This window comes from Phymastichus coffea, unplaced genomic scaffold (assembly GCF_024137745.1).
Source record: "Phymastichus coffea isolate CEN01 unplaced genomic scaffold, Cenicafe_Pcof_1.1 PCOF00036, whole genome shotgun sequence".
Classification (NCBI taxonomy): domain Eukaryota; kingdom Metazoa; phylum Arthropoda; class Insecta; order Hymenoptera; family Eulophidae; genus Phymastichus; species Phymastichus coffea.
This window is the reverse complement of record NW_026706847.1, coordinates 1417406-1436446: the sequence shown is the minus strand read 5'-3', so window position 1 is coordinate 1436446 and position 19041 is coordinate 1417406. Positions and strand designations below refer to the sequence as shown.

Here is a 19041-nt window from a genome sequence, read left to right as displayed (position 1 = left end):
CGCGTAATCCAAAAATTACGTGTCTGCGCGCACTACATATCAAATCAATTTCTAGGGGCGCGCGACAAAAGTAAATCAGCGCCTTATTCGCAATGACAACGGTGGTTCTTCTCAATGAGTGATTGCTTGAGCGTAATTGATATTCACAGTGCGTGTAGGGCGTGCATGCGTATGAATGGAAGAGCTCGAGCGTGCTGGAAGCGAAAAATCCAGCCGAGATCCGTGTATGCTACGTTCGCGTGGAAAACAAAACAAGTCGAAGAACGAAAAAGAGTCTAATGAAATACATCTCTTTGTGAAACATGGGTTACATCCTCTCCCGCGTTCGTTAAACCTCCCTAGTCTTGCGGAGTTGGATCTCTCTCTCTCTCTCTCTCTCGACCCGGAAAGCTATCTAGCCGCCCGGATTTCACGGAACGCGTTAAGCCGCCGTGCGCACCAAAACAAGTAATCGATCCATAGAGCCAGCCCCCCCCCCCCTCCTCCGCCTTTCTGCCCTTCTATTTTAGCTGAAGCTCGCCAAGTAAAATAAAAGTTGAGAGACTTAACAACAGAAAAAAAGAAGAATCTCTTTCTTCCTCTCCCTCTCTCTTTCTAAGCTGTTGAACCTAAAAAATCCCGGAGCAAGCTGCATGCAAATGAGCGGGAGAAAATGGGATCGAGAGAAAGAAAGAGAGAGAGAGAGACAGACAGACAGACAGACCGACCGACCGAGGAGCGAGAGAGAGAGACGGCGCTGTGTGTAGATGTGTGGGTGGTCTCCTCCTCTTCGACACTGCTGCTGACCCTATTTTCCCGAGCCAACGTATAGTCAGCCTGACCCCATTCGATGCGCCGCTGGCCGTCGCGCAGACGACGTTTTCGACGTCGACGCGTCGAGTCGTCTCTAGGCTGCTGCCAACAGGTGACTGCGTCATCACTGCTGCTGTCAAATCAGATTGTCCGCCGGTCGTTACTTCAGCTTTCAAGGCGCTGCTAATCACAGTGTTAACCTATCTCGTGCAGATTAATGGACGACAGACGGGTTTGCTGCAGACATTGGCGATGAAATCGCGGCGAGACACATTTTACGTTTATCGTCGTCATTTACGTTGCTGGCAATGACTTATTGTGCTTATGCATTTGCTTGTATTCATTTCTTCGCCCTTTCGATTTCAAACTCGCGCGCATGTATCAACTGAGTGAGTCAAGCTCGAGCTGCGCGTAGCGGTGTGAATTGCTGCGCGATATTTATCGAACTTACGTCTCGATTACAGAGAAGAAATGACTTTCGACATTACAAAAAAATTTATTGTGCAATATGTTAATCTATTTGCGGTTATATTATGTTCTAAAATATAATTGATTAATGATTATTATGATAAATCCGACTCCGTTTTTTTTACATTATTACAATTTGTGTTGAGTGGATTAGTTTTGTTAAACATCGATTAATTGTAATTTTTATTTAAAAACATCATTCTTCTTCGCATTATAAAAATAAATCAATAATTAATATATCAACGGGATCATATAACCACAATGTGGTGGCTTATTTAACAATAATTTCATCAACTAGACAGAAACATTTAAAACCTCATAATTCTCAAAAGACTCGTTAGAACAAAAAAGACATGCAATTTTTCGGCAATTACCTAGAAGACAGTGGATAGGTCACCTTATCTTGTATGCCAGACAGTAATATAGTAATAGATTATATATAAAAGTATAACGAGGATCGCCAAAAGTATGTAGTGGTGAAGATAAGCGATGTAGCAGTTCGATTGCAGGGCGCCGCAATGGTCGCAATATAAGTGCACATAGCCACAAAAATCATTATAATCCGGCGGGCAGACAACTTAACAGACACGGTACCGTCCGTAGACAGATATTAAAAAACACCTAGCCGACCGTAGACGACGTGGCTGACCATCCCCTCCAACTACTTGCGACGTACCGCATTGTCTATTCCTTTTGTCTCTCTTCTCTCTTACTCTCTCTCTCTCTCTCTCTCTCTCTCTCTCTTTCCTTATATAATATGGCATCTTCAATATGCTTAGCTATTCTCATTTCCCACCAAGATAATAACTTCAATTATCTTGAGCTGTAAATTAATTTTCCACTGTGAACCTCATTTCAATATTATTTACAAATTTATAGTGAATGCACAATTATTTATAGTGAATTCAATCAATTCACGAATGACATTTTTAAAATAAAAAATTTTTTTTTATATAGAATCAATAGAGGATGATAAGAGTGCTTTTTCAAATCAAGAGGATACTCAAACATAACATTAGACGATAGTTTAAGAAAATACAGAACCATTGACTGATCTGACATGATATAATCATATGGTAAACGCCATTAAAGAATGTTAGCTGAGTGGATTTTTATCTAGAACACGCACGGCTGAAAAATTCACTCAAAGCCTCGGAACATTTGTTATGCTACGCACTAATGACGAACTTTTCCGGTTCCCAAAAATCCGTAAGGCCGGGTGATAAGGCAAAGCAGCGATTTTCTAAAACTCAGACGTATATGTGGAGACGAAAAACAGGGCAAACACAAGATTAGATTTGATTCTTGAGCAGCGTTCACGAGTGAGCTGGCAAAACAACAGCGACCTTTCGTTGCAGCGTAGAAAAACGTTTTCCAATTGTTCATCAATCGTGAAACTTGGCGAAATGTAACTTGGTTGAAAACAGGAGTACTCAATAGCGCTAAAAATAATTGCGCAAAAAGTAATCCATAAGCGCTAGCGCGATATGGGCGCAGCTTTCGCGCAAGTGTTCTCGTTTGGATAACATTATTGTTGAAACAGTCTCAAATCAAATCCGCGCGTACACTCATAGGTTTGTTATGCAACTTGTAAGTCTTTCAAGACGCGCGCGCGAGCGAACTGGCGGCAAACGACAGTATAACCATTGCCGTAAGAAGAAAAAAAAAAGGCAGAATAAATTTGGAAGAAAAAGTTGGGTATTGTCGAGAAGGTAAAGCGAATTCGAGGCAGCGCCACGCCGATTGACAAGGACGACAATGGGTCTGCGGTGAGCAATTAGGTAACAGTAATCGAGAGACTCGTTTGTAAGTTGTACACGTGTATCCCCTCCCCTTTCTCTCGTTAAAGTTCCAGTCCAGCACACCTGAGTGAGAGAGAGAGAGAGAGAGAGAGAGAGAGAGAAAGAGAAAGCCTACTTACCCCTACTGCTTCTTAAGCGACTGTCTGGTACTATTGCCTCGGGAAAGAATGAGTGGAGGGTAGCTGGCGCGACTGGCTCGCCAAGGCTATATAAGTTGTACCATGTGACGGCACTGCTCCATATCACCCCCGCGCGCCAGAGCGAGCGGTCATGAAAGTTGTACGCTCGTGTTGTCACTGCCGTCTGCTCGCTCACTTGCCGCTGCTGCTCCGCACTTGTTAATGTAATCGGTGCGACGTTGCTTGGCTGGTAAGTGACGATTTTTCCGAGTGATTGTCAATGCTACCTCTTTTGTGAGTCGACTTTTTTTTCGTACCTGAATCCTCGGGGTAATCGGCGTTGAACCGCTGAGCTTTTGCGCCAACGTGTGTTCCTTTTCTTTTGCCACGGTTGTTTTGAAATTATCACAGTGCATCGTTATCTCGAGTTGTGGTTGGTGATAAAGTGAGCGAAGCAAATGTGTGTAAAATGTAAACATTGGCCGCAGCTCGGTGAATCAAGGTCGTGGTCGTTGTCGCCAAGCGTCGATAAGCTGTCGAAGATGGTGAACTTAGTGTCGAGCGAGAAGACAGCAATGGAGATATGCACGTCTAGGCCCACTGCCAAGGTTGCCATTGGCAATGCAGCCGTGTTCCCGCGCAATTTCGCCACCACGGCGCGCTGTGCGCACCGGCTTTGCGGACCGGCACGACGATCGTTTGTCTTTTATACGACGACCACAACGATTAACTCTGATCAGAGGCACAATTTTACACGTTGCAGCATCATGACACTTGGTATGTTTGATTCAGTTTTCATTTCTTGTTTTTTTTTTCCGCCAGTAACTCGATTGCGTTCGTTCGACTTTTCAACGGCATTTCTTCGATTCAATTGCTATAACAACAGTTGAAGTATCGTCGGTTCGCCGAGCGCAAGAAAAATCATAGCGCGATGACCGGCGCGTTACACGTAGTCGATGTCGTTTGAAAAGTGGAGGCGAGCGATTGATTCAAAACATTAACCGTCACTTAAACGACTGGGCAGAAATTAACGTTCGAAGTGCTTGTTGGCAGTCGATAGCGAAGGACAACAGCAAGAGGCCACATGGTACAAGGAGTTGATGCGAACGGTCACCCGGGTGAACATTGCGATAAACGATGGTATAGACTCAATCAGGCAGACGCCGCTCCAGCTGACGATCCGTCGTGGTGACTACGAGATGATGGAGCGTCTACTGCTCGCCGGCGCCGACATCGACGCCCGCGACGTGGACGGCAACACAGCCTTACATTTCGCGGCACAACTCGCGCGCTACGACGCCGCCCAAATACTTCTGCGTCACGGCGCCTCGCTGGCCGCCCAAACACCACGTGGCTTCAGTCCCGTGACGCTCGCCGTGCAATCCGGCTGCATACCGCTCGTCCAGCTGCTCCTCGATCACGGCGGCGACGTCAATCAGCCCGTCCACGATTACGACTTGAAGAGGCAGTCAACTTTGCTTCATTGGGCTATCGAGTGCAATAACATCCGGGTTAGCTGCTTTTTTCACTTTGTCAAAATTGAGTTCACTCAACGATTTGTTGACCCATTCAATTTGCCGCTCCAGATGGTCGACTTCCTGCTGCGAACGAACGCCGACGCAAATCTGCGCGACTCGTACGGCGAGACCTGCCTGCACTACGCCGCGCGCTTGGGCCACCTCGACAGCGCCGAGCTGCTGCTGCGCCACGGCGCTCGGGTGCGCGACAAGAGCCTCAACGAGCTGACCGCCCTGTGCTACGCCGTCAAGTTCGGCCACAAGCACATGCTCGAGCCGCTGCTCCAGCACGGGGCGACTCTGACCGAGCGGGGCCTGGGCGGCGCCACGCTGCTGCACTACGCGGTGAAGAACGACGACGCCGAGTTCGCGGACATGCTCGTGCGCCGCGGCGCGCGCGTCGACGCGGCCAACAGGTTCGGCGCGACTGCCCTGCACTGCGCCATCTCCGGGAGGAAGCTGCGCGCGCTGGAGATGCTGTTCGAGCACGGCGCCGACGTGAACAGCCAGGACGCGTTCGGCAAGACCTCGCTGCACATGGCCATCGAATGCCGCCGCAAGGAGCTGTACGAGCCGCTGCTCCAGCGCGGCGCCGCCGTCGACGCGAGGGACGCGACGCTGCAGACGCCCCTGCACTTCGCCGTGAAGCAGGGCTCCTACACCGCCGTGGAGCTGCTGCTACGCCACGGGGCCGACGCGAACGCGCGCGACTGCGTCGAGCAGACGCCGCTGCACGTGGCCGTGCGCCGCGGCCACGCCAGGCTGCTCGGGCCCCTGCTCCGGCACTCGGTCAACGTCGACGCCCTCGACGCGCGCGGCCGCAGCCCGCTGCACTTGGCCGTCGACAGCGAGCACTCGCGGCTCGTCTACTGCGGCTACCCGTACACCATCTTCGCCCGGCTGCTGGACGGCGGCGCTCGGGTGTGCACCAGCGACTCGGAAACCGGCGAGACGCCGCTGCACGTGGCCGTCAAGAGGGGCTGCGCCGTCTTCGTCAAGCACTTGCTCGCCGCCGGGGCCGACGTCCACGCAGCCGCGGGCCCCGCGCGCAAGACGCCGCTGCGCCTGGCCGCCGACGGGGGCTTCGCCGACTGCGTCGACCAACTGCTCGTTTACGGCGCCAACACCGCCGACGTCCACCTCCACGAGGTCGACCGGGCGGTCGCGCAGAGCTTTGCCAGGCACTTCGCGCGTAGGCGCGCCGCCGCTATGCCCCTCGATCGCCGGTACTGCAAGATGCTCGTCGCGGACGACGATGAGTTTGCGGAACGCTGCCAGGCCGAGGTGCGGAGGATGAGGCTGACGAGGCTGAGCGACGAGCACACGTTTTACGAATTCCTCCGTGGCAATCGGCGCTGGCTCGCCAACTTCGTGTCCAACGGCGCGCCCTGCGTCATTTTCGCGGATCACGCGCGAGTCGAGGTTCCCGCGGAAGAGAGCCCGCTGAGGAAGATTTTTCCTCTGTACGCGGACATGCTAGACAAGAATTATCGCGTCGCCGTGCGATACGCGCCGCTGCTCGATGCCGCCTTCGAGAGGCTCGTCGACCTCTTGAAGTTGCCGGCCGTGCCTGCCGACAGAGTTCTTGATTTTCTCACCGTCGTCGATATGGAGAACGTCATTGAAGCGATGTCTAGTCCAAAGAATCCTTGTTAATAAGCGTATAATGGCTTTTTAAATAGAATGTTTATGTTTTCTTTCTTTTTCTGAGCACGTTAATATCGATTTTAGATTAATCGAGAACCTTTTTGTATGACCAGATATTTATTGTTGTAAATGGAAACGTTTCAACTTTGAATAGTAGATATTTATATTTTTCTATTTTGAATAACAAGCTATGACAGATTATATATATATAATGCGTTAATGTTTATGCGATAATTTTAATGAAACTGTGATAATTTTAATTTCACACTGTACTATTTCATTAATACCTTTCCAAAAATTCAATTGATATCTGAAAACAATATTTTCAAATATCTCTAACTTTCACAAATTTTTATATATATTTTTTATATATTTTTATATTTACAATTGGAATGTGTATAAACAACAAAATGTTTTCTCTTTACAGAATTAAATTATTATAAGCATGCTTTCAAAAATAACTGATATGTTATATGTTTGTAATACCATCATATGACTTATTATTCCCTCATACGGCTACCTTCATCGTTATTTTACAAATGCCATTTACGAAAGCAGTTGATTTCCATAACAGTTCCATTATATTTCACATACCTTTACAGAACATAGAGCAGCGAGAAGGGAAGTGTACAGAAACAGATGCTGCAAATGTTCACTCTGGTGAAAACACCGCACGTGGTCTGGCGCATTAGAGAGACAAAAACCGAACTAACACCAAGATACTAACATTCGTAGCGACTGACGGTCACCACACTGCACGTAGAATGTGTATGTATCTTAGTGACCTATATAGCTTTGTGGCCTTCATATCGAGAATGAAGGGATCATTCGACATCTAATAGAACAAGAAGCTAATATTAATATTAGAGTAATCGGTAAAACTCATCTGATGATGGCAACTGAAAAGAAAAATACAGTCAACACCATATTGGAGGCTCATATGATATACCGTGTGGGGTATTTCTTTTGAAGATACCATTTGATCTAGCACTAAATGATAATACGATCCAAATAATTTTTCGTAAAATAAAATGCATAACATCCGCGCTCGAGAGGTTTATTCATCTTAGACACTTTCTATTCCAGATTACTTTTCTGAGAGAGCTCGAAATGATAAAATTTACGCTCGGACACAATGGGTCTTACCAGTTCTAAATCTCATAATTCAACGACAGTATTATATTAGATGCTGCTGTTTGTCTTGGCCTGAAGGTCGTGGTGTAATTTCTATTCAAAAACAGTAAGTTCACGCAATGTGCTATACTGTTGTCGAAGGCAAATCATTTACCCGTATTACTTCAGTACTATTAAAAACGCATTTCAATGATTACAAAGAAATGAGACGAAAGTGAAATTTCTAATTGCTGTTGCATTACCCCATAATACTGAAGAAATATTTAGCTACGTCGATTATCGATTCTTAAAAAAATTAATTACACGTACTGAAATAAAGATTAGAAGAGAATCGTAATATCTCACTGAAGTAGAATTATCGGTAAATTGCAGTACTTTAATTTCAAAACTGTAAGCTTGTAATATACGTTATTCGATTGAAAAATTATAGCGAATGTTGCACAGTCCGTAAATGTTATAATTCATTTTGTCATATTAGCTCGCTATGGTTTTGTTTCGTGTCTCAAAATAAAATTATGTGTGAAAACTGAAATCTTATATTTTAAATATTCCGCGTAGTCAAACGTGAAGTATAATAAATACTTGTGTGATGAGCGACTGAATTAATCATTTTACCAAAATACAAAAGTGACTCACTCTTGAAATATGAAAGGAACTGAACAAGTATTGAACAATGGAAAGCTATATTTTTCTATCTAAATATATACTGAAATGGTAAGTTTGAACTGATCCCAAAGATAATTAATCGTTCAAAAGTAATAATCAGTTTATCTCAAATGTATACAGTTATGATCAGTTAAGTCGATTTATTTATAGACATCTGCATTTAGAAATCAATTACGTGCACGTAATGATATTTAATTTATCAAATGTTTGTCCTTCAATATGCCAGCATCGTTCAAAATTAAAAGGATTTATCGCTGTAAATATTGTAACGTCAAGTTACCATCAACCAGTAACATAAATCTCACGGTATAGCGACGGCAGCACAGGTCGGTGCGTTGATATTAATATCACCACTACGTATTACTTAGTGCATAATGTACATATACAGGATGCAGTCATTGTGGATCGCGCCTTGTGATCAAAATGCATTATATAACGCCGGCATATAATAAACGTTCGGGAGCTCTCTCTCTCTACTTAAATATTGACCAAGAGGAAAGAGAAAGATAACGATGCTGACTGACGGCTTCTTCGAGCTGCAGCTATCAAAGGTAGAGCAAGCATCACAAGTGATCAGTTGCAATGAGCAGCGAATGCATTGCTCGCGTGAAAGTTTTGTTCTTCGCCAAAGCACGTGAATTGGCTGGACTGAAGGAATCTCAGCTTGAAATCTCAGCCTCTGTGTCATCCACCGAACTCAAGGCACGCGTTATCAAAGATTTTCATTTGGAAAGCATCCAGGATATCATCATATTGGCCCTAAACGAGCAATTCCTTGAGCCCGACGTTGTACTTAACCTCTGCGAGACTGATCAAATTGCTGTTATTCCACCACTTAGTGGAGGTACTTATTCGCTAATTATATGCATTTACGCGATTTTTTTTGTTGAAAATATCCTGTTTTATGATACTGAAGTGATATTTTATTAAACGACAAATTGTATATATCTATGTGTAGGTCGTTTAGCTTATCTAACTGCTTCTTAAGAAGTAACAATATACACTTAAATTATACGCTTGAAGTTGTTGGACAGTAATTTCCACTGTTTTAAAATATGTAATTTTATTTTTGCAGGATAAAATGGCTAACAATAGAGACATTGTTCATCTGCAGTTTTGTAAACTGGATATCAATAATATAATTGAATCTGTTGTTTCTCCAAATTGTGGAGCTATATCAAGTTTTATAGGAACTACAAGAGATAATTTCGAACAAAAAAAGGTATGCAACATTATGTAATTTCAATCATCTGTTAAATCCCTAAAATATCTGGTATATCATGTGTAAATGGTTTCACTGCAATCTTTTCTAAATATCTATTATATGATTATCGATATATAATTTCCATACATACATTAGTAAAGATGTAAAAGGTAGATAATACAATTAAAGAACTTCTTGTTTATGTTTTGTAATTTTTTTGTAAACGTCTTAATTTTGTATTTTATTGCACAAATCAAGTAATAATATTTTTAAAACTCAGGTTGTGAAATTGGAGTATGAAGCTTACGAAACTATGGCTTTAAAAGAAATGCAAACAATCTGTGATAAAATACGTTCAAAATGGAATATTGAAAAAATTGCAATATTTCATCGTTTAGGAGAAGTACCTGTTACACAAGCAAGTATCGTCATTGCTATTTCTTCACCTCATCGCCAAGAATCCTTGCTAGCTGTGCAGTTTGCTATTGACGCAGTTAAAACTTCAGTACCTATATGGAAAAAAGAAATATATGAAAATGGTGAGCCAGAGTGGAAAGAAAACAAAGAGTGTTATTGGACAAAATGTAAATGACATATTTTTGTCAATCAGCACTCATTTTTAACATAATATTTTCATAAGAATTGTTAAATTAGTTTATTGATTGCTTTCAATAGATTTTGTTTATATATTTGGAGTAATCAGAGTTATGTTATATTTTTATTTTGTGCACAATACTCTGTATATTTTTGTATAATTGTTTAAAAGAAGATTCTGTTCAAACTTGATAAACTAGAATATTATCAAAACATTATTCTGTGTTTATATTTTTTAGCTGACCCAACACAAAAATTTGAAACAACTTGTATTTCTAATGAGAAGAAAGTGTTTACTATAGTAAATAATGAATTAACAATTTTTAATGAAGAAAACGTAGATCTTGATAATATCTGTAATACAGTAGAGGTGGAAGTTCCATCAATAAATGAAAATGATGCTGCAAATAAATTTGTTATCGATCCTGAACAAGTGCAAATCAAAGCAGATGCTAAAGAATTAAATCGTAGAATAGAATCTTTTATTTCACGCAAACGAGAACAAGTAAACGCATTAAATTTGCATGAATTTTGCATCAACAGGTCAGATGTTTCTTTTGATTGTTAATGGTTCATTTAAATTCTAAATTGGGTATTGCTCATTAATATTTGCATTTGATTTAGAACCCCAATTCAAAATGAGGACGATGAAGCAACATGTGTTTGTGCTCGAGTAAATGCAGTGTTTATGAGAGGCTATGACTCTAAAAATCGTTTGAAAGGTAAAGATTTTGGCATTATTTGTAATAGCATAATCATTTATTTTAGTTGCTACTAATAATAATTTAAATTACTAATAATAATTTAGTTCACAGAGTGTACAATCAATGGTCCCATCAAAATATTAAACCTGTCATTCCAGTAAAACTTGAAAACAAATCTGGCAATTATCCATCAGCTCTGGAAGAAAGATTATCAACAACAGAAAAAATATTAGGAGTTAATAAACCAGTTCCTCGGGATATATACCAACGGATAAAAAAAATAGAAGACCGCCTTCTATTTTTAGAAGGTCTTTCTCCAGAATATCGAGATTTATGGGTATATATTTATTGAAAATTGAATCTATAAAAATAACTGAATTAAATGGTTTAATGTAAATATTTACATCTATAATATTTTTCAGTCCATCGATGATTGTGAAAGTGTCACAAGTTTTGACGGAAATTCCTCTGATAATTATGATAGAGTAGACTTTAAGCCAGCTAAGAAAAGGGTAAGTTATGTGCCAAATGGAATTTATATTACTTACAATTTTTTTCTTCGTTTTTTTTAATTCATTACAGAAGATAAACTTTTATTTTGATTTTTATCTTAATGCTGATAATATTTTGAAATTAACTTTACCACGAAAAATTATCTAGTTGCTTCTCAAAACTAATTCTTTATGCTTGTCGAAAAATTTTGATTGATTTTATATTTGCAGGCTCATTCTTCAATAAATATTGGTCCAAAAGTACATGGGCTTGAAGATAGGTATGCTACAAGAAAGTAAAAATAATGCAATGATGAAAATTTTGTTGCTCAGCGCACAGCCGATGCTTATAAACAATTAATTTCAGTTTTTTTCTATTATTAATTTTAATTTATTTGTTTCGTAGATATTGTAGATTTCATTAAATTTACTGTAGTTAATATTAAGATAATTATAGTTTTTTCGAATCATCGCTTATCATTTTATTTCTTAACTTTTTTTAGAAATACGATAGATTAACTGAAATTCTTTCAATTTTTTGGAAGATTTTTTATTTTTGATATAAAAAGATAAATTGTTATATATAGAAGTAGTAATTGAAACAAACACTTATTTTGATTGTACATTAATTTTTTTATAAAATAAATTTTTTGTAAAATATATAATAATTATGTTTAATAGAATTTTTTATGTGATAGGAAAGAAAAATCGTTTTCAATAAATATTTTTTAGTAAAAAAATATTTTTGAGTAACAAAACAATCCTTACCAATAGCCAATAGTATTTTTGCCAGCTTCAGCATTATACTTAAAGCAAAAACTCACGCTTAGTTTACAACTTAAAATCAAACAAATTTTATTAAATGATTCTTATTCGCTTGTTACAAAACAAAAAAAGTAAACATTTTGAAATTGTAACCGACGCTTGCCGACTGACAACGGAAGTGTATACCATGCGGCTTTCAATAGCAATGTATCACGTACATAGCGCATCATTTGCAGAAAGGGTCACAAGGGGGAGTTATAAATCACAGCGGGGCATGTATCTAATCACCCGTCAGTTTCAGGCACCCTCTGTATCCATGCACACAGCACACACGCAGCAAAATTTTAATCGAGATACACTCGTGGCAACTGACGTTGAATAAGTGTATTCATTTCGAAAATTTCGTCGGATTATACGACAAACTTTGCGAAGGCGTCTTAAAAGCTAATTGATATACGCCTAAGCTCTTCTCCTCCCCCTTCTCTCTCTCTCTCTCTCTCTCTCTCTTTCTTAGCGGATCGTTGCAATTGTATTGACCTAACACATTACAGGTACAGTCTCCCTTGAAACTCACTCGCTTTTGGTCTATATAACCCAAGACTCTCGTCACGGAAGTAAGCTATCCACGAAACTCTTGCAAGTTTCGCAAACTTTGTTTGATTTTTTTTCTTTCTTGATCAGATTTACCAAAATGAATTTACTTTCACGATGCGATGTCTATAAATGGATATCGTGTCATGGCTTTACAGACAGACATTGAAAGACCGATATAGAAAAATTTACCGACATAGAAGAGTCGAATTTTGCATGTATTAAATTAATGATGTAAAACGAACTAATGAAAAAAAAATGAAGTCTGTAATATTACTGTATTTCACGCTTCGAGTATTGTGAAAGTATATAGTCAACAAAATCAGCGCATTTGAAGTTTCTCTCATGTTCACTTAAAAATGTGCAATGAAAAACTTCGAATGTATATTTGCATAAATGGAAAAAGTTTGGTGTAATAGAGATTGCGATAAAGGATTTCGCCCGCAGTTACGCGTGGTACGGCAATCCGACGGATTAGGCTTAATTGCGAGCGATCGATCACTTAATGCAATAAGACTGTGTTAGATGCTTGAATTATTTTAAACATTATCATATACATAAATTGTATCGTAAGGAACGTCGATATGGATATACGGAAAAAAAATAAAAGAACTATAAGTTACCTGGATAGAAATTCAAGAAATCCACCCCTGCCAGATATATTACCACGCAAAGCAAAAGTGATTAATGGTATCGAGACATCTTAACTTTCATGAAATTGCAGAGGTATAATTAAAAAGAAAACATATCCTATCATGAAATAAAAAAAATTAATCTTCGGCTAATCGATGCTAATTACACACTAAATATCTAGGTAATAAACATGAGGCTTATTCACCCCTTGTGCGACAAGTTCGCCTCCTTTTGCGTGCTTCTGTCAATTCACCCTCTCTCGCGGCAAAAAAACTCCCTAAACTTCCTGCAAACTAGTATAAACTTTTCGAGTTTCGAATAGGATTTGATCTTTTGTTCAGATAAATCAAATTTAATAGATTAAACAACGCTTAAAGTTCTGATATGATATGATATGATATTTCTCCATTAGGTATATTATTTCTAGTGCGTGAGAAAGATGCCCATTAATTAATTTTCAAAGATTATCAGATTGGCCTCGAAACTCGGAAAGATTCAACAAAAACTTTGAGCGACGTGGATCGAGCAAGATTTGGAAATACATTCAGTTCTCGAGTGATAATAAGCGCGACTTGATTTCATAGCGTTGTTTCCCATCGACGAGCTATCAACTGTGCAAATTAATGAAGCAGAATTGTTATTAGACCCCTTTCGAAGCAGAAGCCAGTAAAAATCAGCTCGTTCGATGAACGCACCGTTCTCACCACAGTCCGCATGCACAAATGGTCATCGCCACGTGCGCTGCTCTCGAACCCCTCTACGTGCGCCTAACAAACTTTCCCATCAGTCTGTACCTCACTTATAGCAGCCGCACAAGCAGCAAGCAAGCAAGCCAAGCCGGCAACAACAACGGATAATCGTCCTTTATATAGAGAAGAGAGAGGAGAGAGGGAACGAACTAGCAGCCGACGCAGCGTTGATAGTTCGCGTTTCGGCAGACAGGCGGCAGCGTTGCTCTGGTGGTTGATACTAGTTACTGGTGGGTTCTTGCGCACAGGCGGCTGTGTGCATGGCAATATCGTGGTGAGAGACATAGCGAGTAGCGGTGCGCTGGCTGCTGCTGCTGCTGCTGTTGCTGCTGCGCGGAGCAGAGAGTAGTGTCGAAAGCATATACGAACATACGCTCGAGTGGTGGTAGTGGTCGATCTGTGCTCTCTTGCGAACGAGATGCCCTACTATAAGTGAGGATGCTGCAGCGTCCACCACCGGCGATATCACGCTTATATCCTTTTCATCCCGTGTCGTTCGTTATCTTCGTCTTCGTTGTTGCTGCTGCAGCTGTACTTTGTTTGTGTCAGTGTGGTCCTGTGTTTGCAGCTACACAAGACTTGAACTGTATCCTGCGACACGAGGTGAGTCACGCTTAGTCCTTTTAAACGGTCGTCGAGGGAAACGAGGATCAAACTCTCGGAGTAAACACGGCGAATTTTGTTTTCTTATATACGTCCCTCGGAAAGTCTATAACCTGTAAGCTTGGCGCGCGCTTTCCATTTCCTTCTGACGAGCGAATTATTGCTAGGGCGAAAGCGAGAGAGGGAGAGATAGAAAAGGACGTGTCGCGCGCGCAGAGAGTGAGCGAGAGAGAGGGGAGCACACGCGGGCGGCACGTCGTCTGCCACTGCGTGACAGCGTCGACTCGTATGCGTTTCTCTCTTTCTCTCTGCACGCCGTACCGCCGTCGCGTCGCCGGTATGTTATAAAGCTTGCCCCATCGCTTTATTTTTTATGACACAGAGGGGACAGCGAGCTTTCTCTCTTTCCGCGTGTGCGCTGTCGCGTGATATCGTGCGTTTGTTTGCCGTTTCGCAAGGCTAGACGAGCTTTTTCCAACGAAAAAAAGGTAAAGAAAACACTCGAAAGACAATTCTACGCTTATGTGCTTCTCCTTTTAGCTTTCTGCGTGGAGCGGGATGTATGCTTTATTTCAGAGCCAGACTTCTTGCTGGCTTTATGAGAGCAGGAATTCTTATGCGTAAAGCTTGTGTTTTTGTCCGGCACGTTTAAAAAATGGCTCAAGTGTACATCGAAGATTGTTTTTACAAGCGTCGAATTATCATTTCGCGTTTATTTATTTTTCTTTGCTATTCAATGGGTGTTCGTTGTGCAGCGGCTGCGATATGCATATTGTTCTTTGAATAACATGCTCTACTGTAATATATCAAAGCTGAACTTGATGAATACATTGTTTGATATTTACCTTTAAAGAACGTTAGATTTGTGTAGCAACAATAATCGCTACATTGATTTCGGCAACGGTCTTTCTGTTTCTTCTTTTTAATATCAACTGCCATAATTATTCCTCAATATGCTGTTTATGATATTTTAAAAGTCAAAAGTGACTTTATTATAGACCGCCAAATTTCGCTTATCAAATTCCATTTTCTTATACGAGATTTATTGACAGTAATGCGATAGAGTTATTCCAATGTATAAACTAGTACAATTTGTCCACACGATCATTACTACCTAAAAAATTTGTCTACCGATACGCCTGATAAAATTCGTGTTATCACCTGATCAAATTTTACAATAGGAATATGTAATATTCTTTGTATACACTTTGGCATATACGATCCTCAACTATACCTGTATACATAATACCGTGAGTCATTCGAGTTTCAGCTTGCTACTGGATTTCAACCTAGATACCGAAGCTTTTGTACTTCTTTACGTGTACCATGGATTTTGATGTTAAAAAATCCAGATTGTTGGCTTCACTGCTCAAACAGCTTATAATACTTGCAATGATTGTACAAACAAGAGGAGAAGAGAAGCAACTCGCCATCGAAAATTCGATCAGCTGGGTGCGGATTGACCCCGACAAATATAATTAAGTCTCGAGTCACGTCCATGATCCGCAAACTGCGCTCTCATCCTCTCCGCGGCGAGCGTACACATCGACGTGAGAATTGTGAGGCAGCCGGTCTATTTTTGCGTATTTCAACGTATAGTTTGGTATTGCTTGGCACCGCGAAAGCTGTGGAACAATTTTTACGCAATGGATCATTCAAGCGCGCTCCGCATCGTTCTCATAGTCAACCATAAAACGTACGAATGTATATACTTTCCCTGGAAAGGTCAGGCGCGCGTGCGTATAACAGGGAATCATTGACAGTTTCTCGCATTAGTCGTACTCGTTAATAGACTTCGCATTGATTTATCATTTCTCGCAGCCGCGAGTCGATGAAGGACTCAACACGGGCTGCGTCTTGCGAAACGAATTTGCATTTTCATAAAACGCATAACGAGACATTGATACTTAACGAGCCGCTGGTCGCCGATTGGAAATGCGTTGCGAAACACGCGCGCGTATTCCATCTAATTGAAAAAACAGGGTTGTAACGTCACTCCAGATCGGCGAGCTATTGAAAAGCAAAAACGAAAACAGTCGCGTACGATGAACGCTGGATGCATAGATTTTAGGCAACCTCCAAGTTGAGCGACTCGAGCGGGCTATCTAATTTTCAATCGCGAGCGCGCGCCTATACAGCTGTACGAAGCACAGCGGTGGAGGGGGTTGGGGATAGCGGTAGAACTCGTGGGCGGCGTAGCTCGTAAACTGTGTTAAAAGGCCTCTGACAGCGTGCCGTTCCAGCCCGCAAGAAAAAATGTATGTGTTTGGAAAACGCGCACTGCCAATTTTCGCCGCGCGCACCCCGCCGACGATCGTCGCTTCATTCGGCGGTACGCCTACACGGGGGAGAAAACGTTGCGCGCTCCTTGGTTCGCCACGTGAATTCGTTGAAATGCAAGGTGATCGCGGAGATGGCACGGCGTTCGAATTCGAAACGGAAAGGAAAATCCGATGGCTTTCTGGCGTAAGAGCTCTGCTGTCGAAAATAGAAGGGAATCGCGCCCGCGCGCTCCGCGAGTCGTGGGACCTAAAAATACACAGACTCAGTCACGCTAATAACTTTACCGAATAGACTTTAACGAAAAGCTATTAGCGCGCAGCCATCGAACCATTGCGCGCTCGAATCATCCGAACGGAAGAGTAATCGCTACACTTGCCACCATTCGAACTGTGTCACTGGAGCGCCATGTCAACGTTTTCGTGTGATTCGTCGGCTATTTTTTTTTCTTTTTTCTAATTGAGCCCCATTACGTCGCGCAGCAATCCGCTGCCTTTGTCGCCTCAAGTTCATTGTGCCTTTATCCGTCGAAGGTTAATGGGTCGACTCAAGCGGAAATCGATGAAAAGGATTGCATTTTTATCGAGATGCTATTGTTCGATAGGATCTGTCTATTTTATTTTTTCAAGAATCACGGCGAGGTAATGGCCTGATTAGCTACGGCATTCTTTAAAAGCAGTTTTGAAAAACCCTCGCGGCTTCGGCGCAAAGATCGTCGATTCCGACGTGGGCAGCGTGCGATGCTCGTCGCCCGAACCACTTCCCAGAGCGTCCGTCACGCTACGCTTCGCTCACGGGCTCTCTTTCGTTCTGTCAACTTTCAAGCTTCAACGAACTTTGCTCGGCTGATTCTCGTCAACGACCCGATCGGTACGGCGAGAAGCGCGTCCTGTTATTTATCGGCGTGTCGCCCAACGTTTTCTCCCGATATAAACATCGAGTCTTACGCCGAAAGCTCCGCTGGATCCTCGAAGGACACGCTTTACGGCGCTCCGAGGATCCCCTCGTGCATTAACTTTCAAGCCTCATCAATATTTCGCGCGTAGCCTCTCTGTCTCTCAAGCATATGTATATACGCAGCGAGCTTTCCGAGTGCAAGAGAGCTACAGGCACCTTGAGAGGGTTTAGACGTGCGCGACCCCGTTTCTATGTCTTTCGTTGTCGCCTTGACTTGCCCGAAGGTGAGTTCACACAATCGCCAGAATTGTACAATCTTGTACAATTAATTTTTGCGCGCGGGACACCTCCGAAGGCCATATTTTTCTTTCTTTTTCACTCGTTTGCTCGTTCCTGATCTCGAGTCCCTTGCGCCTGTAAACTAGATTCATAAATTTCACGCCTGCATTTGCGTTTCGTTGTGCATGCGTATTTTCTTTCGTTCGCCAATAAAAAGAATCGCGTGAAAAAAAAAGAAAAAAAAATCCGTGAAAGTCGTCATGTACAGTGTACGCGAGAAAAGTTGTCGCAGCCTGTACGCGCGCGCGCGCGCCCCCGCAGGGTTACAGTCAAGTGTGCACAAGTACTATATGGCGAGCGCGAGAGACGCACACTTTACTTCTTTTCGTCGGTCAGTCGGCCGTCTACGGCTCGTGTGCGCGCATATACTTTCTTTTGTAATAATCATGAATTCGTTGAGGTTCGAGATTAAACCAAACGGCAATCATAAACGGAAGAGCAAATCGACTCCCAAGAGGGTTCGCATCAAAGTCGTATCGTGAGTACTGGAAACTCTTTTTTCTGTTTGGCGTACGGCATCGTTTCGTCGATCAATTTACATTCGTTGATAGCCCTTCAATCTCGAATTCCGTTGGCGGCGGGAATGCCCCTCGCGTCGCAACTCGCGTGCTTATCGTAAATTCCCATCGTCGATTCTTCCTATTACATCTGTCTGCGATGACGTTCATTCGTACGCTGAGCATAGAGAATCTGCGTCTGTGTCACTTCTCGGCCGATTTCCGATTTCCAATGTTGCCCCAAGGAACTTTGCGATGGTCTTGCGGATTCAATCAATGTTAGTTCTTCTGGAATGCACGTTGAACGGAAAGACTATCCCGGTCAACTTTTTTGCTTTAGCAACTTTCATTGCCGCAAGTATCCGTGAAAGCTGGTTTACAAAACTTGCGCGTGAACGACACTGGGGAAATTACATTGAGTGCTCGTGAAAATTACGAGTTGGTGGATGTGTAAAGACGGCGAGGTATTAAAAATTGAAATATTATCATTGAAGAAATTCAATTGTTAAAAACTTGTGAAATTTTGTTTTAACTAGCTGAAGAAGTTTA

At 42.2% G+C, this 19041-nt stretch overlaps 3 protein-coding genes and 1 long non-coding RNA gene across 6 annotated transcripts in view; 3 read left to right on the top strand and 1 right to left on the bottom strand.

Annotated features, from left to right (window-relative positions):
* Positions 1-1381: 1381 nt before the first annotated feature.
* LOC131663471 (uncharacterized) lies at positions 1382-3612 on the bottom strand. Its single transcript, XR_009301857.1, has 3 exons — positions 3499-3612; positions 3182-3428; positions 1382-2083 (listed from the first exon to the last, which is right to left on the bottom strand). It is a non-coding gene; the product is annotated as an uncharacterized LOC131663471 (long non-coding RNA).
* On the top strand, positions 3321-6617 carry LOC131663470 (ankyrin-3-like). Of its 2 annotated transcripts, XM_058933904.1 has the most exons (4): positions 3321-3431; positions 3670-3958; positions 4235-4692; positions 4768-6617. In XM_058933904.1, the coding sequence occupies exons 2-4, from the start codon at positions 3724-3726 to the stop codon at positions 6352-6354; spliced, it is 2280 nt and encodes a 759-aa protein (XP_058789887.1). In that variant the 5' UTR covers positions 3321-3431; positions 3670-3723; the 3' UTR covers positions 6355-6617. The 2 variants fall into 2 exon arrangements, with proteins under 2 accessions (XP_058789887.1, XP_058789886.1); XM_058933903.1 differs by lacking the exon at positions 3321-3431 and having other exon boundaries at positions 3440-3958.
* A 2232-nt stretch (positions 6618-8849) lies between these two features.
* Positions 8850-11756, top strand: LOC131663525 (molybdopterin synthase catalytic subunit). 2 transcript variants are annotated; one of them, XM_058933983.1, is made up of 8 exons: positions 8850-8989; positions 9221-9367; positions 9630-9888; positions 10183-10486; positions 10568-10665; positions 10752-10984; positions 11070-11159; positions 11370-11756. In XM_058933983.1, the coding sequence occupies exons 2-8, from the start codon at positions 9227-9229 to the stop codon at positions 11436-11438; spliced, it is 1194 nt and encodes a 397-aa protein (XP_058789966.1). In that variant the 5' UTR covers positions 8850-8989; positions 9221-9226; the 3' UTR covers positions 11439-11756. The 2 variants fall into 2 exon arrangements, with proteins under 2 accessions (XP_058789966.1, XP_058789965.1); XM_058933982.1 differs by having other exon boundaries at positions 9630-9933.
* Positions 11757-14232: 2476 nt separating this feature from the next.
* The window catches only part of LOC131663480 (tubulin polyglutamylase TTLL5), a 41136-nt gene continuing 36327 nt past the window's right edge, over positions 14233-19041 (top strand). Inside the window, exon 1 of the mRNA XM_058933916.1 lies at positions 14233-14479. The gene's annotated coding sequence lies outside the window, so the exon portion shown is untranslated. The remainder of the gene's footprint in view (positions 14480-19041) is intronic.